At 44.4% G+C, this 19,936-nt stretch overlaps 1 protein-coding gene across 14 annotated transcripts in view; it reads right to left on the minus strand.

Moving 5' to 3' along the window:
- srcin1a (SRC kinase signaling inhibitor 1a) overlaps positions 1-19,936 on the minus strand; it is a 111,926-nt gene that overhangs the window by 17,031 nt on the left and 74,959 nt on the right. For 6 of the 14 annotated variants that reach the window (XM_053852758.1, XM_053852756.1, XM_053852754.1 and 3 more), the window contains 7 exons: positions 16,803-16,829; positions 7,872-8,067; positions 6,011-6,306; positions 3,546-4,354; positions 2,606-2,707; positions 2,166-2,293; positions 1,137-1,157 (listed from right to left, as the gene is read on the minus strand). In XM_053852758.1, the coding sequence (XP_053708733.1) occupies positions 1,137-1,157; positions 2,166-2,293; positions 2,606-2,707; positions 3,546-4,354; positions 6,011-6,306; positions 7,872-8,067; positions 16,803-16,829 (1,579 nt within the window). Of the gene's footprint in view, positions 1-1,136; positions 1,158-2,165; positions 2,294-2,605; positions 2,708-3,545; positions 4,355-6,010; positions 6,307-7,276; positions 7,289-7,871; positions 8,068-16,802; positions 16,830-19,936 lie in introns of all 14 variants that reach the window. The other 8 variants (XM_053852761.1, XM_053852757.1, XM_053852753.1 and 5 more) reach the window with 4 other exon arrangements.

Genomic DNA, 19,936 nt, shown 5'->3' on the forward strand with positions numbered 1-19,936 from the left:
GGTATGAAGCTTAATGCGTTATTTTGAAATCACACTACCTGCTTTCCTTAACTTCCACCGACTCCAACCAAGAGTGGTGAAATTCTGGGTTAGCATGGGGCCTATGTTGCGTTCCTGTTACTCTGGGAAGTGGGAAGTCGGAGCTGGATCACAGTGCGTTCCAGTTAGTGAAAAGTAGATAGTGACATCCACGAACGCTATTCTATTCTATATTCCTTGTCTTGTACCAAATGTGTCCAGGCAATACTGCCACATACGATAGTCTTGATCGAATTTTTCGAAACTTTTGAGTGAGTAAATTAAATTTTAAATAATGGACGACACTTTCTACCACAGGCGAAACATTTCTATCAGCAAAAGACTATGTTTTTTGACGTACCACGTCATCCTCAGACAAAGGAGGTAGCTGTTGTCTCATTCCGTAAAGGCAAAAGTGAGAATATTTATCTTCTGTGGTGTGAAATTGTTCACCAAGAAGTTGATTCTGATTCTCGTGTTATGGCAGCCAATCACGATACGTTTGCCTTCAGACCAGGAAGCAGAACAAATGCATTGGCAAATGACCTGCTTGACTATAGATAGAACGTCATCCATCATGTCCTTCACTTGAAGTTTCACTTCATTAAAAAGTTGTTCTCGCAACTGCTGGATGACACATTCCTCAAGGGAACACATTCAAATATAAGCTACACATTATGTTAGTTTCTTTTCCCGTATTTGATTGAGTCAAAACTTCTGTTCACATTCGGGGGAGCCACCTTGAATCCTGCCCTTGGAGCGGTAGGGAATTCTCCCACTTTCCAAATCCTACATCGGGTGACGTCACAGGGAATTTCCCAGTTCCGAGCGCAACTGAAACGCACCTCTAATGCTAGCTTCATCACAGCGTAGCTTCAACGCCTCGCTCTGAGTTGCTGCACATCAGTCCCTAGCTGCCCATGCAAACCACAACCCTAGCTAAAAGGCATCGAGACGGAGACAGGACAAGGACCAGTTCAACCGGGAAGAAGACAAGAGGACAGACCCAGCGACAGAACACACCCATCACCAAGGCAGAGAACCAGGAAGGAAGTCCGAGAGGTAAATAAAAAAACAAGAAAATAAAAAAGGGTGAGATAGTAGAAGATGGCAACTACCTTTCTTCTTCTGACGTCCAGCTGGAATAAAAGAGTTTGCGGTTAACAATAATGAACAGAGAGGCTGATACTGAGAGAAGAAGGTCTTTGATGTGATAAAATGATGAACCTTGACAACCGTTTTTATCGGCTGCTTGGGAGTAAGCGACTTTGGTGATGAGCTAGATTTGCACCAACGTAGCTTCAAAGACAACCGTCGCACCAGCACGGCTTCAGGAGCGGAATGATTAATAAAACACAGGGAATATATGAAATAAAAAATGTCACTCTGAAATAATTGAACAAATATAAAAAAATGCAGTTTGTACCTTACAATATTAACTACAATGAATGAGGCTAAACGTTGTTTAAATGCTTTAGCATTTTTCGTCTTGATGCTAAATAACAATAGATAAATTCAGTTGTGCGATCATCTGAAATATATTTCTGATCAACAAACCATGACAAACAAGACAACAGACACGAGGCCTGTTGTTTTGAATTTTCTGAAAAGCAAGTTCCATGACTAACAATGACAAATTTTTGGTGACATGAACATGTTGCTATGGAAACTATTTCACCATATGTGTGTACGAATAGAGTCCCTCCAACTGTTCTCCACAAAAATGGACCATTAATTCTTCCCTGATTCCCAAATGAACTCATGAGCAGGAGACTATCAGTCTACGGCCTCATATGGGTTGGTATCTTTCATATCTGTCCAACTGAATCTACTCCCTAAATGACTCAAACTGGACGCAGAACATTCAGTTCTCACGCCTGGTGTTCAGCCGGATAGCTAATAAGTGGCGACGCCACCTTCCAGTCAAAGTCAGGCTACACCAGGTTCTGGTTTCCAAACTCAGTCAAATCTTTTTTCTCACAGTTCTGGCAGTAAAACTATCGTTGATATTGGAGCTGGTATCTATTTTCCACAGTGAAAGGCAGACGGGAAAGATACAATCTCATCCCACTGGGATCCGCTCTCGAGCTGTTGGTCAACGATGAAAACACGGATTAAGAGCTTCGCGTCGTGAATGCTTTACTCACTTCCTGTGGCGGAGCCATCGCTGTTTGTTTCCGTCTTGTCGCTGGAAGAGAAAGGTAATGGCCGTGAGAAGTCGGATCCTGGGTCCGGAGGGCAGCCCGCCATCATGCAGAGACGCAGCAGGCCACATCTGAGGATCAACGGCCACAGGGCAACGCAATTACAGTGCTAACACTAGCAGGGATGCTATCATTGACATCAGAGAGGTTGTTCATCACAACACATTATGCTGGTTTCAGTCGAGCGCCAGAAAGATCAATCTGGACATGAAGGAGCTCAAGTATAATTTCACACTTCTCGATGTATAGATGTAAATCAATACCATTCCCAGTGTCTCAGCTCTTCAAGGGCTATCGAGCTGAATGTTACGAGTCTGTTGTTTCTGTCAATAAACTGAACCTCTCTCTGAGTATGAGTGGGTAAACAGCGTTCATCATCTTACGTGCTGTCACTGTCTGGCGCTCTGGTCAACACACTCTGGACCAGGCCTGTCAGGCTGGCTATCTGCTTCTCCATGGCTTCCATCCGCTCCAGACGATGGTCCCTGAAGATAAGACGTGCTTTAGTTTTTCAGATAACTCAGCTATTGCAGCTTTTTTTCCCCATTATACTCAGGGTAAGAAAAGATAGCAAAAGCTGAGTGATGTATTTCCTTGTCAAAAGTGTGACTGAAGGTTAATCCACTTGTAAAACTACACTTATATCAGTGATAAGAACTTCAAACTATTTAATTCTGAACGATTTTTTTGTTGATGTGACGATAATTTGGAATAGTTGAGCAAGAAATAGATTTCTTAATCCAAACCCATATCTGTTTTTTTTCCCATAATTTTTCGTGCAAGGGTTTTGGGTGAGGTGACATGAGAAGCATTTCCCCCATGTTGGCTCTATATTACATTGAACTTCAAAGCCAATGTTCAGATCAATAAGCCTATATTATTATTGTAAAACGTGAAGCAAGTCTGAATCAAACACCCCAGAAAATGGCTTAAATGTCTGATAATATAAATCTACTTTTTATTTCTTGGTGAGGGATCTTCAGTCTCTATCACCTGCAACAAAAACCCACATCTCTCTGCCCGAAAATTCTGGCAAAGCGAGCAAGCAAAATCATCATGGCATCTGTATCATAATTCATGCCAAATTCAATTGAGATTCAATAAATCACAAATATACTTCAGCCATTTTAAACACATTCTTTCAATCCAACTATTGGACTTCTCAATGAGCATGAGGGAGTGACCGGGAAGGACATGGTTAGAGAGGCCACCAGGAGAGGAGAGACAGGGGGACAGGTCGGTCGAGGATGTGAGAGATGGAAGACGGTAAAGAGAGAAGTGGAGAACAACCGGTGAGGCTCATGGACGGATCTACTGGCTGACCTGCTTGTGTCAGTGTCCGGTCCAGACATTGAGGATCCAAAACCAGGCGTGGCCCTGCCACCCTCTCCAGGTCCTGCTGTCAGGCACAGAGGCTCAGATCCTGAGCTGGGTCTGGACTTTGGACTGTCCACAAACACAGATGAGGAGGTGGAGTCTTTGCGGAAGGTCTGTCTAACCGGTGAAGCCCTCGGGGAGCTGGAATATGAGTCCCGGTCCCGCAGTTGCATGTCTGGAATTTTCTGTGGGGACGAAGGCGGCATCCTAAAACCCATACCCAGCGTAGCTGAGGAGTAAGTGTCAGAGTACAGAGAGCCTCCTGGTTTATATAGGGAGTCGTCCAGATCTCCCTGCAGAGCAGCTGCGGAGTAGGTGCTGAGGGACCTCACCGAGCCCCTGCGGTACAGACCGGAGGAGACGGGGAAGCTGAAGGGATCGCCAAGAGCCGCTAGGGACTGGGTGGAGGCAATGCTGAGGCGCCCTTCGTGCATGAGACTGTAGGGGTCTGCGTACAGAGCCTCGCTCTTCATCAGGGCCAGGTTTTTAGCGGAAACCTCCTCATCTGGTTTGACGTCGCGGCGCTCCAAGATGGCACTCGGTGAGGGGGACAGGTTAGCACCGTGGCTCGGTGAGGAGTGGTGGGAGTGACGCGGCTGTTCGTGCTGCGGGTGGGACCCCGCGAAGGACGGCGGGCGCCCGCCGCTGTAGGAGAGGCGGGAGCGCGACGGAGAGCCGGAAGAAGCCGAAGACGAGGGGAGGGTGTTGAGGCGGCGGGTTGGAGAGGAGTCACGGGAGGAGTAGACCATTTCCCTCTGGAAGGAGAAAGAGTTGCCATGGTTACCAACAAATGAGCTTACAGAGTTGGACAAGCAGACCGCTGAGATCTGACGGACAGTACTGGCCAGGCTGTCAGTCTGACTACAGAAGAGGACAGACAGTCTCCACAGACCAATTAAACAGCCACTCACGCACACAGGGAGATGTTTTTAATTAGACAAACAGTCAGCAGACACACTCCTGTGTCAGTAAGAATCATCATTTATTTAAAGCAACTAAAACCAGTGGCCCACTTCCAATACAACGAATAATAGACACCGACGAAACGCATTTTTAATGATCTGATCTATGAAGGCGAATGATGTGTCAAGGTGAGACGGAGGAAAAGAGCCACTGGAACATGGAAGAGAAAAGCAAAACTGAACTGAACTTTGAAGTGCTGCTCCAGTGAAAACCTTTCTGAGGGCAGAGGTGGCTGTCGGTGCCGCGGCTACCATGCAGTAATGAGCTGAAGTAATTTCAGCATCAGCCCTGCTGTCGCTTAATTCTTATGAAAAGATTTCCAACGGATTAAGCTGATGCACAGACACAGGAAGTGATGATGACAAAAGGGACTTGAAAAAACGGTTTCAGGAAACAGTGTGTAGTTTTGTTTAGGCATTAGCCACCTCCTTAACATTTTTGTTTTTCACTTTAATTCACTGCATTTCCATTCGATATTCTTTACTCTAGCGTTGCCAGATTGCAAACTGCAAAACACTGACTCATTACACTTGAGAAAAACGTGTGTGTTGGGAAGCCTGAGAGTGTTCTTCAGTTGAGGATGTAGAATCCGAAAGTAAAGCGGCAATTATTTCCATTTCCCTGGCTACTCACCTGGTCAATAGCTGCTGTATTTAGGGAATATGGTGAATAGTGGTTAGCAGGGCTTTGTCAAATAATAAAAAAAAAGTCTCTCCCTCAGGCTTCCATGAGTCTCACTGCTGCTGAAATGGAAGAGGATGTAAAAATGCTCATTTCCCGTGTGACTGCGCAGCAACAGGTGGCCTGTTTACAGATAAGAACGCACATTTCCAGACGGAATACCTGTGAAATCGTAAACACTTTGGGAGTATGGATAAAAAAACAAGGTGGCAGTAATTTATTGTTATTATTCTCACAATTAAATCAACTGTAATAAGTAGGTTTTATGGGATTAGCATTATGTTTTTTTACTGTTACATTGCGAAACTAGACTGAGAAGGCGCATGCTCACGCTTATTTTAGGTGACTTTAGAAAGTAAGAAGCAAAACTGACGGCAAAAATGGTGACTTAATGTTAGCTAGTGATGAGGCTTCATGAAACAGTGTCATCATTTTCAGAGCCCAGGAGATGGCGCTCTCAGTTTAAAAATCATGGGAGGTTTCTCTGAATTGCCTGTTGAAAAAGAACAATTTTAGAGGAAAGCGTGTCATCCAGTGGGCTCTGAAAATGACGACAGTGTTTCATGAAGCCTCACATCATTTTTAACCCTCATGTTGGGTTTCTAATGGAGCTACATTCATCATCATAACAAATAAGGAAATAGATCTTCAACAAAGCAAGTCACCTGAGAGCATCTGCTGTCTTGTTGTATTGCAAAATACTTCACTTAATATGCGAGCAACACAAGTAATATCATGATAATCCAGAGTCTAGATAGCACAAGTACCCTCAAGTCTCCGTTGGCCAGGTGTGCAGCAGCTGGGTATGATGCATAGATGGGCTCTTTGCGGTAGATCTTGATGATGCTGCGGTCCTGGATGTCCCGAACATCCTCCAGCTCGTAGAAGACGTTCCGAGCTTCGTCTTTGATCAAGATGGCCGTGTTGGGCGACTTCAGCATGCCTGCCGTCAACTTCTGAGGGAACATGTGCACGATGAGGGCGTGCAGCGTGTCCAGGCTCGTGAGCTCATGGGTGATGTGAACCCGGCGCGTTTCGTCGCCATACTGCAGGAAGAGCACTCCTAGACGGAGAAAAAGCACCTTCAGTTGGGGCTAAAATATTAAATATTCAACAACAGGAATGAATGCACATTCAAAATAACATTTGTCTTGTGAGTGTGAAGGTGTAATTTCAAAGTCTTTTAATACTTTATGATCAAGCACGACAAGAGTTTACGGTCCTTTGCCGACATTTATGTGGCCCAGATTTTTCCTTTATCGCTATTTAAATTCCAAAAATCAATAATTAATCATATGTTAGGTTCCCTTTTTATGTGTTTTCCTTTGCCATAAAATGTTTGATTTAATAGAAAATATTACTCCAAATGTAGCAATATTTGTTGACTCATGAACAATATAAAGTGAAAAACATTATTTAAAAAAATTATATATATATATATATATATATATATATATATATATATATAATATCATGGCATAATTACACTTTTTTGCTATCATTCTCCTTGTTTCACAGCAATATTGTCATGAAATTGAAGCTAAATTTAAGGTTTTTTTCTTCTGTCCTTTTGGCTCAACAGGCCCCTACATCTGTCACCCTATGTTGTGTGGCCCCTTAGGAAATGTTCATGCCCAACCCTGATCTATGGCCATAATTCTGCATAGCGGAAGCAGATTACAGTTTTAGAGTATTAGGGTTTATGTGCAAGATATATATATATATATATATATATATATTGCACATAATCATCGAGTCAACTTCATGGTAAATGGGTTACAGCTAAAAGAAGGAAATAAAAGCCCCAGTCGCAGATCCTGCGTGTAACTTCAGCTTCTCTTTTTTCCCTCTCTCGTGTTCGACTCCGGCGAAGAATACGACCAATTAATCTAATTGAAGATTTGAAAGCGGCAATTACAGACGCTGTACTGTGACATAAAGAGTGGGTTGAGCAGATCTGAAGGTGTGAGAATGAAGCGCTGGCAGTTGCGCCGCTGAGTACGTTGTGGTGAAGTGTCTGAGGCCTGACTAACCTGAAAACTCATCTTCATACACCGTGGGACAAACAACAAACAAAGCAAAGAAAGATCAGTGATTAAAAGTCAGGTGATATTTGAGAGAGAGAGAGAAACACACAGGCAGTGGTGAGCACAGTAGCGTTCCTGCTAAGGTCCTGGCACACAAAACAAGGCCTCGGTTTTATCACAAGCGAGCGCAGCTGTCCTGTTATTTACTCGTGCAGCTCAAGGCCACTGAGCAGTCAACTCGTAGTTGAAAGCCAAACATCCGTTCATCTTGTAAAGGAGCGGTAAAAACAGTTAAACACTCAACAGTGTTATTAACTATAATTGTGATGGATGTGAACGTTGCTCCGACAAGATGCAGCATTAACTTTTGCCCAATGAGACTCTGGATTAGTTTATGAGAGATGCTGCTTTACAACTGAAAGACATTGTTAATAAAAGGAAGGCAAAAAAGCTGGTGGCACCATTGGCTTGTCGCTCATTTTCATGGCCGGAATCATTTAAAACAGATCGAGAAATACAAGATACGAAGGAGGAACAACTGCAAATCTGCCTCCAGGCCCACCAGAGAGTCATCCCACCTCAGGAGCTTCTAAATCTTAACCTGGAGATCGAAGCTTATTCTGGCTGGCTGAGCGGGACAGTGGCAGGCTCTGGCGAAATCGGTTCATCCGATTGAATCCAATTGGCATGTCGGCTTCTGACATGGTCTCCAGGGACTCAGCGGAGGCGAAGGAGAGCTTGGCGGCCTGGTCGGCGAGCCCAGACTGGGTAGACTGGGAGTGCCGAGGACTGCGACTCTGCAGGGATAACACGGATACACAGTCACAGAAATCCCATGCAGGCAAAATGGATTGGTTTTAGGTTGATGAAAGCAGAAAGAGAGCAAACACACTGTGGCGCGTCACACGGCGAAGCAAGAAACAAGATTATCAAGATCCCGACAATAGTTTGGCGACAAAGAAGTTGCACCAAATCCCAGCGTCACAGTCAGAAATGTCAGCGAAGTGATGCAGTGATGCACAAACAAAGCGATTCACCACAGTAGGAACATCCACACAGACCAAAGCAAAGAGACACCTCACCTAAACAGCTGCATGCTCATATTTCCGTAGCTGTTCATGCAGTACATATTTCCAAACATCAAAACATCATGTCTATATATTATCTGTAGTTTAATAATATGCCAACATATATATTCGACTGGAGGCCATTTCTAATAACAGAGAGAGAGAGAGTTTTGATTCAAGCGACAAAACAGTGACACACTGGTGTGATGCAACAAACCTGTCCCCGACTGAAGCAAAGAGCTAGGTAGATAGTGAGCAAGCCACCATGACTGTTGTCTGGGTGGACTCCTCCGTGAAGGAAGTGGAAAAAGAAATGCAACTTTGAAACAATAAAATTAGCTGCGAGCCAAAAGTGCTCAAAACGTTCAAGAAATTTTACCCACTTGCTCTCAAACCGTACCACAGAATTTGAAAGTTATCTGGGAGCTAAACATTTATTTGAGTATCTGTCTGTGAGCAATTTCTTTCGCATTTTATTTGCCGTTCCATATTGACCCACTCAATGGCTCCGATTATGGTGTGTGTTGTGCAAGCAAGTCTCAAACACTAGTGCTGTCCCATTGAGCTAAATGCACTCAACAATATTTAAAAAGCTGATGTAAATGCAGTTTTTCTAGTTCGATACTTTTCTGTTAGCGGTGGGTTCATGAGGCTTCATGAAGCGCTGCCCTATTTTTCCGAGGCCACTAGATGGCTCTGTCTCTTGTCTAATCGCTGAACAACCATTTCAAATAAACAACTGATCTCTGAAAATTTGAACACTGTTTCAAGAAGCCTCATAAACCCATCTATTTCAATGAAAAATAAAGTTTTCTCATATCAACGTTTCCTTTTGTCAGCCATTTTGGTGACAGATCAATGATCGATCACCGAGGTTCAAACACCACTGGTTCTCAGGCGCCTCCAACAGTCGAACGCCAGCGCAACCGAGGATGAGCTCAGTGATGCGGCCCCTGGATTCCCCACTGCACCAGCGTCTCCTCCGGCTCACAGGCTTCTGTAATGAGCTCCCAGAATGCCGTCCTCCGAATGTTTGCCTTGTGTCCCGGTGCAGTTGCAGTAACCACATCCACTTCACTGCACCAAGAACACACTCGCTATGGAAGGCTCTACAGGCGGCGGCGGCGGCTTTTGTGAAGGCGCGGTGTAATTAATGTGCGAGAGGCAGAAGGACACCAGTGACTCCCAGCGGCTCCCACTTCAGCTTCATTCATAAACACACACATCCGCTTAACATTCCGGTAATTGGCCGATAAGCCAGGAGGCGATGTTGGACACCAAGTCATGAAAAATTGACTAAAATGTCATAAATATTCGAGTGCTCATTAAACTTGCTTGTACTAATTGCAAAAGTTAAAGCGCAGGCACAAATGCTAATCTAGAAATTGGACTAAAATTGAGCAAATATTCCTCGATAATCCTCATAAATTCCATCCAGGTTTGAGTCATGGTGGGTCTCACACATCGGCAGAGAATGAGTCAGAGAGCCTGTGCAGCACCTTTTCTAGGGCTTCCGTTTTTATCCGACGTAAACACACAGCCACACACTGAGTGATGGCGGTGGTCGGGAGGAAAACGGAGGCTGGGCTCACAGGGAGGCACGTGAGGATGTTGACGGATAACCCCCCGCGTGTTTTCTAGCAGGGTCATTCATCTAAAGTGTGACCGCAGCTAGCAGAAGCACGGCCAACAGCGAGCGCAGCACACCGCCTCCTTCAGAGATCAAACATTTACACAGTCGCAGGAAAGCGTTTGGGCCGCGAACCGGTGCTGTAATTGAAACCAAAGTTTCTTGGGTGTTCGTTGTACAGCATTTGGGGAATTGGAATGTCCCAACTCATTTCATTAGAATTCAGTAAGGGAGGAGCTGTTTAATTTAGGTTAGCATGAAGCCTGGAGGAGCTTTAAATCGAATCGCAATGAGTCGCCTGTGGTCTCAATGTTTTTTTTTTTTTTGTTCATGCCACGCGGGCAGACTTGAAAGTGAAGCATCTACCAACTGCTACATCCACCTTAGAGGCATGAGATTATCATATAAGTAGAATGACATGAAACAAAGTGTTCATCATTGCCCATGTGCAATGTACGTACAATATTAAAGAATGAACTAGAAAAGCACTCAGAAAGCACAGACCTCCACTACACAGCTCACTTCTGCCAATATTATTGCCCAACATTGACGTAATGTGTAGAATTTGACATCTTGCTCACACAGCACACCGATTTAGGGGGATGAAAGCTGTTGGAGCATTGTAGTCGACACCCCTAACCTGGTGCTGAGTCCGGACCGAGGCAGCATCAAATAGTGACTGTTTTCAAGTGGACTTTTGCATCCCATAGTGACGGTGACGATAATGTATCGCAACTTGTCCTATTCTCAGCATTTCCCGAGTCAATAAAGAAGATGATCCCCCTTTAGTGGTGTCAGAACCTGTCGTTGGGAACATGGGTGGCCTCGGGTGGGCTTTTGGCAGAAGTGGAGTGACCTGGAAATATATTGCGGAGAGGACCGTCCCGGCCAGTCTTCCTGTCTGCTACGGTATGTGACAATATGTGTGTGTGCTGAGTACCCTAAGATTTAGTTAAATTATAGTAAATTTAGTTTGCTGAATTGACAGCAAGTCTTTCAGCTTAGTGAAACATCAGATAGAAAATTGAACAGGATAAAGTTCCCCAAGTGTTTTTCATAACAGTAGATGAGCGACCTTCTATGTTCTTTCAACCCTGTTCACCACAAAGGTGGAGGTGACCGTCCTCATCACTCATTCTTTAAATCTAAAAAAAATACAAAGAGACATCAAAGCTATTATGGTTGTTAGTGACCCCAAAATTGCACCACCGGCGAGGGCTAATATAAGTAATAATATAGCTATATTTTCGGAACAATTTCCTCTCACTCATGCTCACTTCAGGTTGCACGCACTGCAGCCTTTCAGAGCGGAACGATCTCAAACACAGCAGTCGATTACTGTCGCACTGCACAGAGGGTGGGGCGGAAGAGGGGAACAAGTCGAGAACAGGATGATCTTCCATCCAGCAGAAGTGAGCGGAGTGGAAAGGAGGCCACGGCAGCCTGACAAGAGGCCTCGGGCAACAAAATGCATTATACGCAACATCCCACCATGTCTCTCCCCGTTACGGGAGCGCACACACCAACACAGCGCGCGCAGCTCTGCTTTAAGGTCAAGGGAGTGTTAGTCTTTAAATGTCGGGAAGATCACGTCAAATACCATGTGACACTTCAATGTAGTGTCTGTGGTGTTATTTACGTAGCTGAAAGGGCAACGGTAATTTTGGCTTCCTGTGTCGCTGCTAAAAGTCAAACAGGCTTCTCACTTCTATATGGATGATTTATGATTGATCATAAATATTGATCGACGGGTCCGAATCACATGGATGGATCCTTTAATGATGTGGGTCCTTAAAGCTCAGCTATAGTCTAAAAGAACCAGCGAAAGCAAGAGGTCAAAATAGGTTTTGGCTGGTGGGTAGCTTTTGCTTAGAAATGTCAGCGATCCGGAAGCGACTTAAAGTAGAAGTCCTGCTCCGCCACATCAAGAGGAGCCAGTGAGCCGACGCTTTTAAGGACACTTCCTGGACATCTCCCAGGCGGGGGACGCTGCACACCGTGGGTTGCCCTGGGAACGCCTTTGTATATTCAGTATATGGGTTTCAAGGACGACACATTCACCGTGCCAAGGCCTCAATTGTGGCTATTTAGAAGAGGACTTAAGCTGAAGTCACCCTTCCGCGTTCAGTTGAGATCAGATCTGCTTACAGTGACGCACCCTGACACTGTGGATAGTGCGGCAGATAAAGAAAAATGGAGGCTGGGATTCGGGTTAAGCCATGACATCACGAGGGAAGACAAAGTTCTGCATTAGCAAATATTTCAGTCCGAATGTGTTGATGGCTGAGGGGAAAGTCTGGGCCTCTTTGCTTTGTCTGCTGCCCCCACGACCTGACAAGTGGCTATAGTCAGTCTCAGACATTTAAAAAAGCAAAATGACAGCAAATAAAGTTTTAGAACATGAAGCTATGGCCTCAGTTAAATACTGTCAATTAAAAAGCAGTGCATCGGACCATGAACATGAACAATTTGAACCGGAATCTTGTCAGTCATAACCTTTTGAAGGATGGAAAGCTGTCTCCAAACCGAGCAGGAGAAAGACTCCAGACTGCGTAGCTTGATAGGTGAGAGGCAGTAATGAGGTGCAACGCTCGGGGGATCGTTTGAGAGACAGGTGATAAACGGCTGAAATGACATCCCTCACACATCTGCACATCGCTCTGATGCTCCACGCTTTCCTCTTATTCCACCTCTCTCGCAACATTCAAAGCGCATCCTGAACAGCTTTACATCGACACATCAGCCACTGCATTTAACTTCAGTGCCAAGGGCCAGCTCTGCCCACACACGCACACACGCGCACACACACACACACACACTCTTTATACAGAAACAAGTTAACTTTCTGGGAGGGAAGGAAGGAAGCACAGAACGATTGCCAGGATCGATTCCTTTCTCACACCTGTGACTGTCCCTTCGCCATCATTACATCCCCCGACTTTTATTCTCCTTAGTCGATACTCTGCTGGGACGTAAAATCCTTAAACATCATCTGGATCACCCTCTCTTTACAAAACTGTGCACCATCAATACAGGCAGCAAATTGCTTCACCAAATTGCTGTGAATTTCACCTGCATCCAATCTGTTTTCTGCACAGGAGCAAAGGGTAAAAATGGCTACCGTCTTCAGGAGGCGTGAGAATGAGCAGCACATTTTCATTTATTCAAAATACGTCTTCTTTCTTCTAAAGCCGAAACTTCGTATTAATAAAGTGTTGTTAGATTGAATTGATGCAGTTATCTCACATGTGCAGAAACATTTTCTATTGTCATTGGTCACAAATGTGTTTTGTAAACATAAAAAAATGTTAAGTAAAACACATTGACAAAGAGTGGATCAGTTTCATTCAGTGCTTTTTTTTAATTTTAAACACCTGTTACTAGTTTAACTCTAGTGATGGGTAGATGAAGTTTCATGACACAGTACTGATGGACTGAAGAGGTTTCATGACACAATGTCCTGATTCTCAGAGACCAGCAGATGGCGCTGCCTAGTTGGATTTGAATAACTAATTCAATGACACCTCAGATCATCTCTAAACCAAGAGCGCCATCGAGTGGCCTACGAAAATAAGGACAGTGTTTCATCATCCCAGCAACTCCGTTTCATAGTACCTCGTCTACCCATCACTTTTCAACTCACAAAAGTCCTTTGCCTCAGAGCTCATTTGACTTTTTTTGTTCCTCCTTTGTTACTGAGTCGCTCTGAATATACCCAAAGAAAATTGATAAAAATATTTTTGAATTAAAATGTTTTCATTTTACAGTACTTCTTTAAGGATTTCACATAGCAAATATTTCTATACCCATTTATTTACAATATGTTATCTTTTTTTTTCCTTTTGTCATTTTCCGTATATATCTTAAAGGTTTTTCCATCATATCGAAGCATGGCAGCTTCTCAGAACAGCATTATTAAGTACCATGGCCCCACATAAAAGTTGATCTGAAAAGGCCTTTCACTGACCTGGTGTCCAGGGGTGCCCCATACCCTCTGTCCCAAGTAAATCCCAAAATACTAGACTAGATGTGGTTAGGAAAAAAAAGGTGTAAAAACACTGCAGGCTGAAAGCAAACTGCCACACGTGGGTTGTGTGTGTTTCTCTTTGATTTATTGCTGCTGCAGCACCAAAAATACTCGCTGTTGTTATTCAGCGATTAAGCCTCTCCTGAGCCGCGCGGCGACTAACAGGACGGACACTTGCTGTGGTGGCGAGTCAGCAGAATCAGCCCCATATCTGGCCTCGAGTCAGCCTCTCCGAAAGGTCTGTCCACTGCAGGTCACAGAGTCTCATATTTAATATTTGCACAGCAGATTGGCTTTATGGCCCATCGTGCCGGCAGGGTGTAAACGCTAGCTAACGCTGGCTTGTGCGCCGGGCTGGCATGACTCTGTCTCATATGTCTCTGATTTAAGGCTGAAGCCGTTGAGGGACTCGGGGATGTATTGTTAGCCGTCCCCATGGGTCACAGCATATGGCTTTTTAAAGTCACTGACATTTCCACCCTGTCCGAATGATATTTGAGCAGGAATTGATGGAGGTGCACAGTGGATAACCCTCGGGCTCTTCTTCTTCTTGGCACACACGAGCAACAACAGACATCAATATGACCATACCCGGCTATGTTTCCACGGGGCGCAGCCAGCCGGTGAGGTGCAATGTCCAACCTGAGTCAACACAGTGTGAACAGCAACAGCTTAACTCCGGACACTCTTTGGACCAGAAACAACAGTCTAAATATTTGATGAATGTTTTGGAGTTTTGGATTCTAAAGTACAAAGTAGAAGGCCCAAAACATATTGTTATTATTGGCCAAATAATATCCAACAGAGTATATTTCATGAAGGACATCTGGCAGTGTGTAGTTTGTAATTCTTACGTACCAGGGTTCCACATATTGAAAATGTCTTACAGCGCCAGTCATTCCCTGCTGGGCTATCAGTTTCCTGCTGATGCCCTAATCCTCATCCACGCTGCTTCACACTTCACAGCCAGGACCAATAAAGCAACATTTTGCACTTGAAGCTAATGTTTGTCAGCTCAACAAAACTGACTCAGGAATCCTGAGTGTGAAACTTGGAAGTGTTTCGGTGAGAAATCACAACGCTGGCGGAGCCACTGTTAACTGACTGGCCATGGACCTGGGTGGATCAGGGCCATTTGTGATGCATAGTTTTATGTAATATGTATGATTCCCTTCGTTTTAAAATATAGCATGCGTCATACGCATTCATTTCTTCTCACTGTGATTGAGAAGAACACAGAAGATAAAAGCTCATCTGGGACATCACTGGAATCATAGCACTCACCCACTCACAGAGGTATTTTTACCTCTCTTTTCAATGTGTTTTGAATTGTTTTAATTCAAGAGTGTAAGGTACATATTTTTGTTGTGTGCCGCATTTTAGACACTTTAAGATACATTCACACCAAATTTGACTTGGCGACACGACTCCGCACCTGACAAGTCATGGTAAAAAAGTAGGTCAATCTGGTGGTCAGTTTACATGGCGGATTGGTGAGGCAGAATTGTAGCCTTAATCCACTGTGAAACCATATTAAAAGCAAAAAACAATATGGATACCACAGTCTACGGGTCCATCGGACCCTTCTGAGGCGCTATCAACTCGGTGAGTCGTGAATCCCACCCAGGGTGCAGGGTGTGACCATCATCTCTGACCACTGGCTTGTATCAGCTTTGCCAAATGTCGCTTGAAACCTGTCGCTCAACTGCTACTAACACAATGTTGAGTTACACGTCGCTCACTCGCTTGTGATCACGGTGTTGAAACGGTGTTTCAAGTCACCAGATGGCACTGTCTGCTCCATAATGTTTGGATTTGAACAACTATTTCAATGAAACCTCACATCATATCTATACCAAGAGCGCCACCTAGTGGCCTCCGATTACTTATCACACTTTAAGATACATTCACACCAAATTTGACTTGGCGACACGACTCCCCACCTGACAAGTCATGGTAAAAAACATACCATATGATAGACCGACATTGAATCCATGAAGAGCAATAAATGCACTTGTAGCAGCTTACAATGGAACTCAGTGGATTGTCCATCGTCCTCATGGCTACCTTTGAAAGACTGAGTAAAAAGTCTTAAACAGTGTCTTTAAAATCCATCTAGAGAAGGTGAGGGCTGTATGTTTCTTCGATACGGAAAGTGCCACTCAGGGTTTTGGTGTCGGAAAAGCCATTAAATGAAAACCATCCACATTTCAATGACAAGCAAGAAGACTATTAAATCTCAAATCTATGCCATTGAGATGATGAAATTCAACCACTTCCTCAATGGGAGTCATGGTGCCTCACCATCCGTCTGAGAGAAATGACAAGATTATATGGCAGGTGAGCAGGCTAGACTAACAATAAGACATGTTACATCCAGTCTGACTCACTGCAGCGGCTAACTAGAGGAAGAAAGGTTCAGCAGCCCAGCCATGACTCAAGGCTTCCTGCTTAAGTCAAAGCATTATTTCCGTAGTGTCGCCATAGCACGTCTGAAACGTCCTCTTAGTGCCTCAGCCGGCCTGACTAATACTTCAGCAAGGTTTCACTGCTCTCTGACTGAGCTATCATAAATCCCGAGAGAATAGCTGTCTGCAGCTTAAATTGAGGAGCAGAAGTTTAAGCCCTCGTCGCTCTTGAGGCCTCTTTTATTCGACTGCACACACCAGTACACACACACTGTCTGAGGATGGTTCAGAAGTCAAGGGACGGATGCAAAGTCACGAAGCAGGACGCACACATGCATATTCAGACACATAGACAGAGATTAGAGGAAGAGTCATGGAGGCGAGTTGATTCAGCACTGACCTTAAAGCTCCAGTAGTTGGGTTGTTGCTGTGGTGGAGGAAGAGAGAAGAAAAGGAGAAAACGGCATCAGAGACTTCTGCACTGTAGCGACAATATATAAAGCATTTATTTGTCACAACCACAACTGCTTTCAACTACAGGTGTCTGTGACTCACACGACTTGGACAAAATAATTCTTTTAGTATTATTGCATCACTTTCACTGCCCCACCAGGATATATATATATATATATATATATATATATATATATATATATATATATATATATATTCTTTTTTTCAATAAACATGTGATTAAACAAGGTTTTATTTTATTTTACATTCGGATCACATCTTAATTTAGGGGTCCAAAACCAATTCAGTTGAGAACAGGTAGCTATCATAACCCACAAAGATGATTTGCCCATTGAAGTTTTGCCCATTGACAGGCAGTTTCGTGGTCGTGGACTTCAATATTCTGTTAGCATCTTAATATAAAATTAGTATTGAGACAGCTGTTGAAGAATGCCAGTGAAAGACTCCTGTGCATGTGAATTTTGTGTGGCCCACGATGTATAATGTGTTTGGCCCCTTGTGTGATTGACACCTACACCTCCACAGTTGTGTCTAAGCGACTGCTTGACAAATAAACATCTTTAAGCAGTGATCATTGTGGATTTGGTGCTTACACAATAAAGCACATACTGCTCATAGCAGTGCGAGGGAGGTTAAAAAAAAGACTGGCAATGTTTTAAATTGGAGTACAAAGCACAACCTGATGCAGTATTTGTGCCAAAATAATGTATATAAACTATATAAAAAAGATACATTATAGTGCTAGTAAACTTCTAAAGTGCTCCTGTTGGGTTGGATCGATAATCCCTCTGTTTGAATGGAAGGAGATTCTGGTTTAAGCAGGTTAAACCAGCCCCCCTGTAAGAAGACTGTGCGGTTCAAATGGCCGGGTGAGAGGAAAATGAAAGCAGTGAAATCATTGGATTCACTCCCGGACTCCCCCCCACCCCCCACCCCACAGTTTCCCCACCTCCATCCAAATCCCCTCCTTCCTTGATGCACCTGCTGGGATGTGTGTTTTTAAAAACCTCATTCAACTGTTCCCTCAATCCATCTCTGTATCTCCCATCTGCTCATTTGCTCTTCCTCTGCCCCGCCAGGTCTGAAAAGGCGATTATACGAGGGCCAGAAGCCTGAACTTTAAATGGAAACACCTTGCCTTTCAGACCACCGACCAAAAAAAGGAGAATTACAGAAGCAGTTCATGAATTTTAATTCTAATCCAAACTCATTTCATACTTTTAATTCTTATCTGGGGGCTGTTTTCTGGGAGCTCTCTCCTGCAACGGCCCGATTACTCTCTTGGCACGTGGCGTAAAGATGAAAAACTGACGTGAAGTTTTGATTCATAACAGTCAGGGATTAGTCACGAACGGCACGTGTGATGTAGCTTCTGTGAGCAGAGGGAGCATTTCAACTCATTATTACCGTATTGTCATTTTATCGGTTAATGTTTCCCCTCAGGAGTGGGTTGCCAGTTGGCTCAGTGACAAAATGTCCCCCTTTTTCACTGAACTCTCGAATAGCGGCGTTGACTTCTCCCGGATGTACAACTGAATTCTGAAGCATGTAAAGGGCAAATATGGTCAGTGTTTGCACTTCAAAACTGATGGAAAAAAACAGGACACAACATGGCTGTGCTTGAATTTGCAATGCATTTGTTGAAGTTCATGAGTTTCCGATTGTCGGGACTGGATACGAGGAGGGTCTCCTATACCTTTGAGGCACATTCTGAGTTGTAAATTCTGTTTCCACCAGGGGCAAAAGCAAGCATGTGAGACATGGGTCGCGCTGTTACGTCCCACTCTCACCATCATCTCTCTCACAAATGTGGACACATCAAAAGGACGCCCGACATTGCACCGACAGTTGCGACATTCTCGTGTGAATTGGAGAATCCAGCCCCAGTAGAGCAGAGGCGTCTGGTGTCACAATCTGAGGTTATGGGAGGAAAAAATAGGCCGTCGATGAAATACAAGTTGATCTGTTTGTAGGACTGAGTCATGATTGCGGGAAATATCTGTAAATTGAAGTGTAAGGAAGGATACTTTTTACCTACGGACCCAAAATAATTTCACTTCTTCACACAGAAATTTTGATATAGTGTTGGTGAAATGACCACAAGTGGGAGTGGTCAAGCCGCTCATGCAACCCCTTCCACCCAAAACATTCTCACTCTAAAGGCGTCAAAAAGCAACAAGCACTTCTGCATCGTATGTTGGCACCAAACTAGCGTTATATTTTGACGCATGAGGCTTTCAATTGAAGCACTTTCTGTAGCATATGACACCTCAGGTTGCACAGAATAAATATGGCGGTAGGAGTTTGCGTTTGCCACGTGGTGGCGCTCCGTTTCGCCTCACATGACTTCCCAACCGCTCCACTCGGGCCAACACACAGGGAAGGAAAACATATTCGCTCCATTGAAACACCTATGCGTCAACATGTAACGCGGAAGGCGGCCTTCAGCGTCAACATATGACGCAGAAGTCACTTGAAGATGGTCGTGATTGAACACTACGGATTGAGAATGGCTCCTGCCATCATGTGCTATTGATGTGTCATGCACCTGCTGCAGAACACAAAGCATGATGTTGACAAAAATAAAGAGGTCGCTGTTCAGCACCATGGTCTCACAAAGCCACAAAATCTGGCAAGAAATCCGTTAAATCCACACACCTGCGGCTGGTCTCACTGGATTAGTACCACCCGGGGAAAATTTTCCTGGATCCTATCTCCGAAGCTAAAAGTCTTGGGACTCTTGTAAAGTCTTCGGCATTTGGACTTAAACCCATGTCCCTAATCCAACCTGAATACCTCTTATGACTGCCATGAACGCTGACCCCGGACTAGTCACATGAAGTTCTGAATGACTTGGGAACCACATCCCCTGCATCATGTTCATATGTCACTCCGGGTGCAGCCAGACAGGAGCCCCAGCGCACCGCTGCTGTGGCATAAATAATTGCAGCTGGCCTGTTCAGACAATGCTAATGATTTTTACTTTCCCACAGAGCTGAGCGACTCTCAGGGCTGGCGTCAAACGCTGCAGAAGTGATTTGTGGCCGTGTGTGTCTGCCC

The sequence above is a fragment of the Synchiropus splendidus genome, chromosome 19 (assembly GCF_027744825.2).
Source record: "Synchiropus splendidus isolate RoL2022-P1 chromosome 19, RoL_Sspl_1.0, whole genome shotgun sequence".
NCBI lineage: Eukaryota > Metazoa > Chordata > Actinopteri > Syngnathiformes > Callionymidae > Synchiropus > Synchiropus splendidus.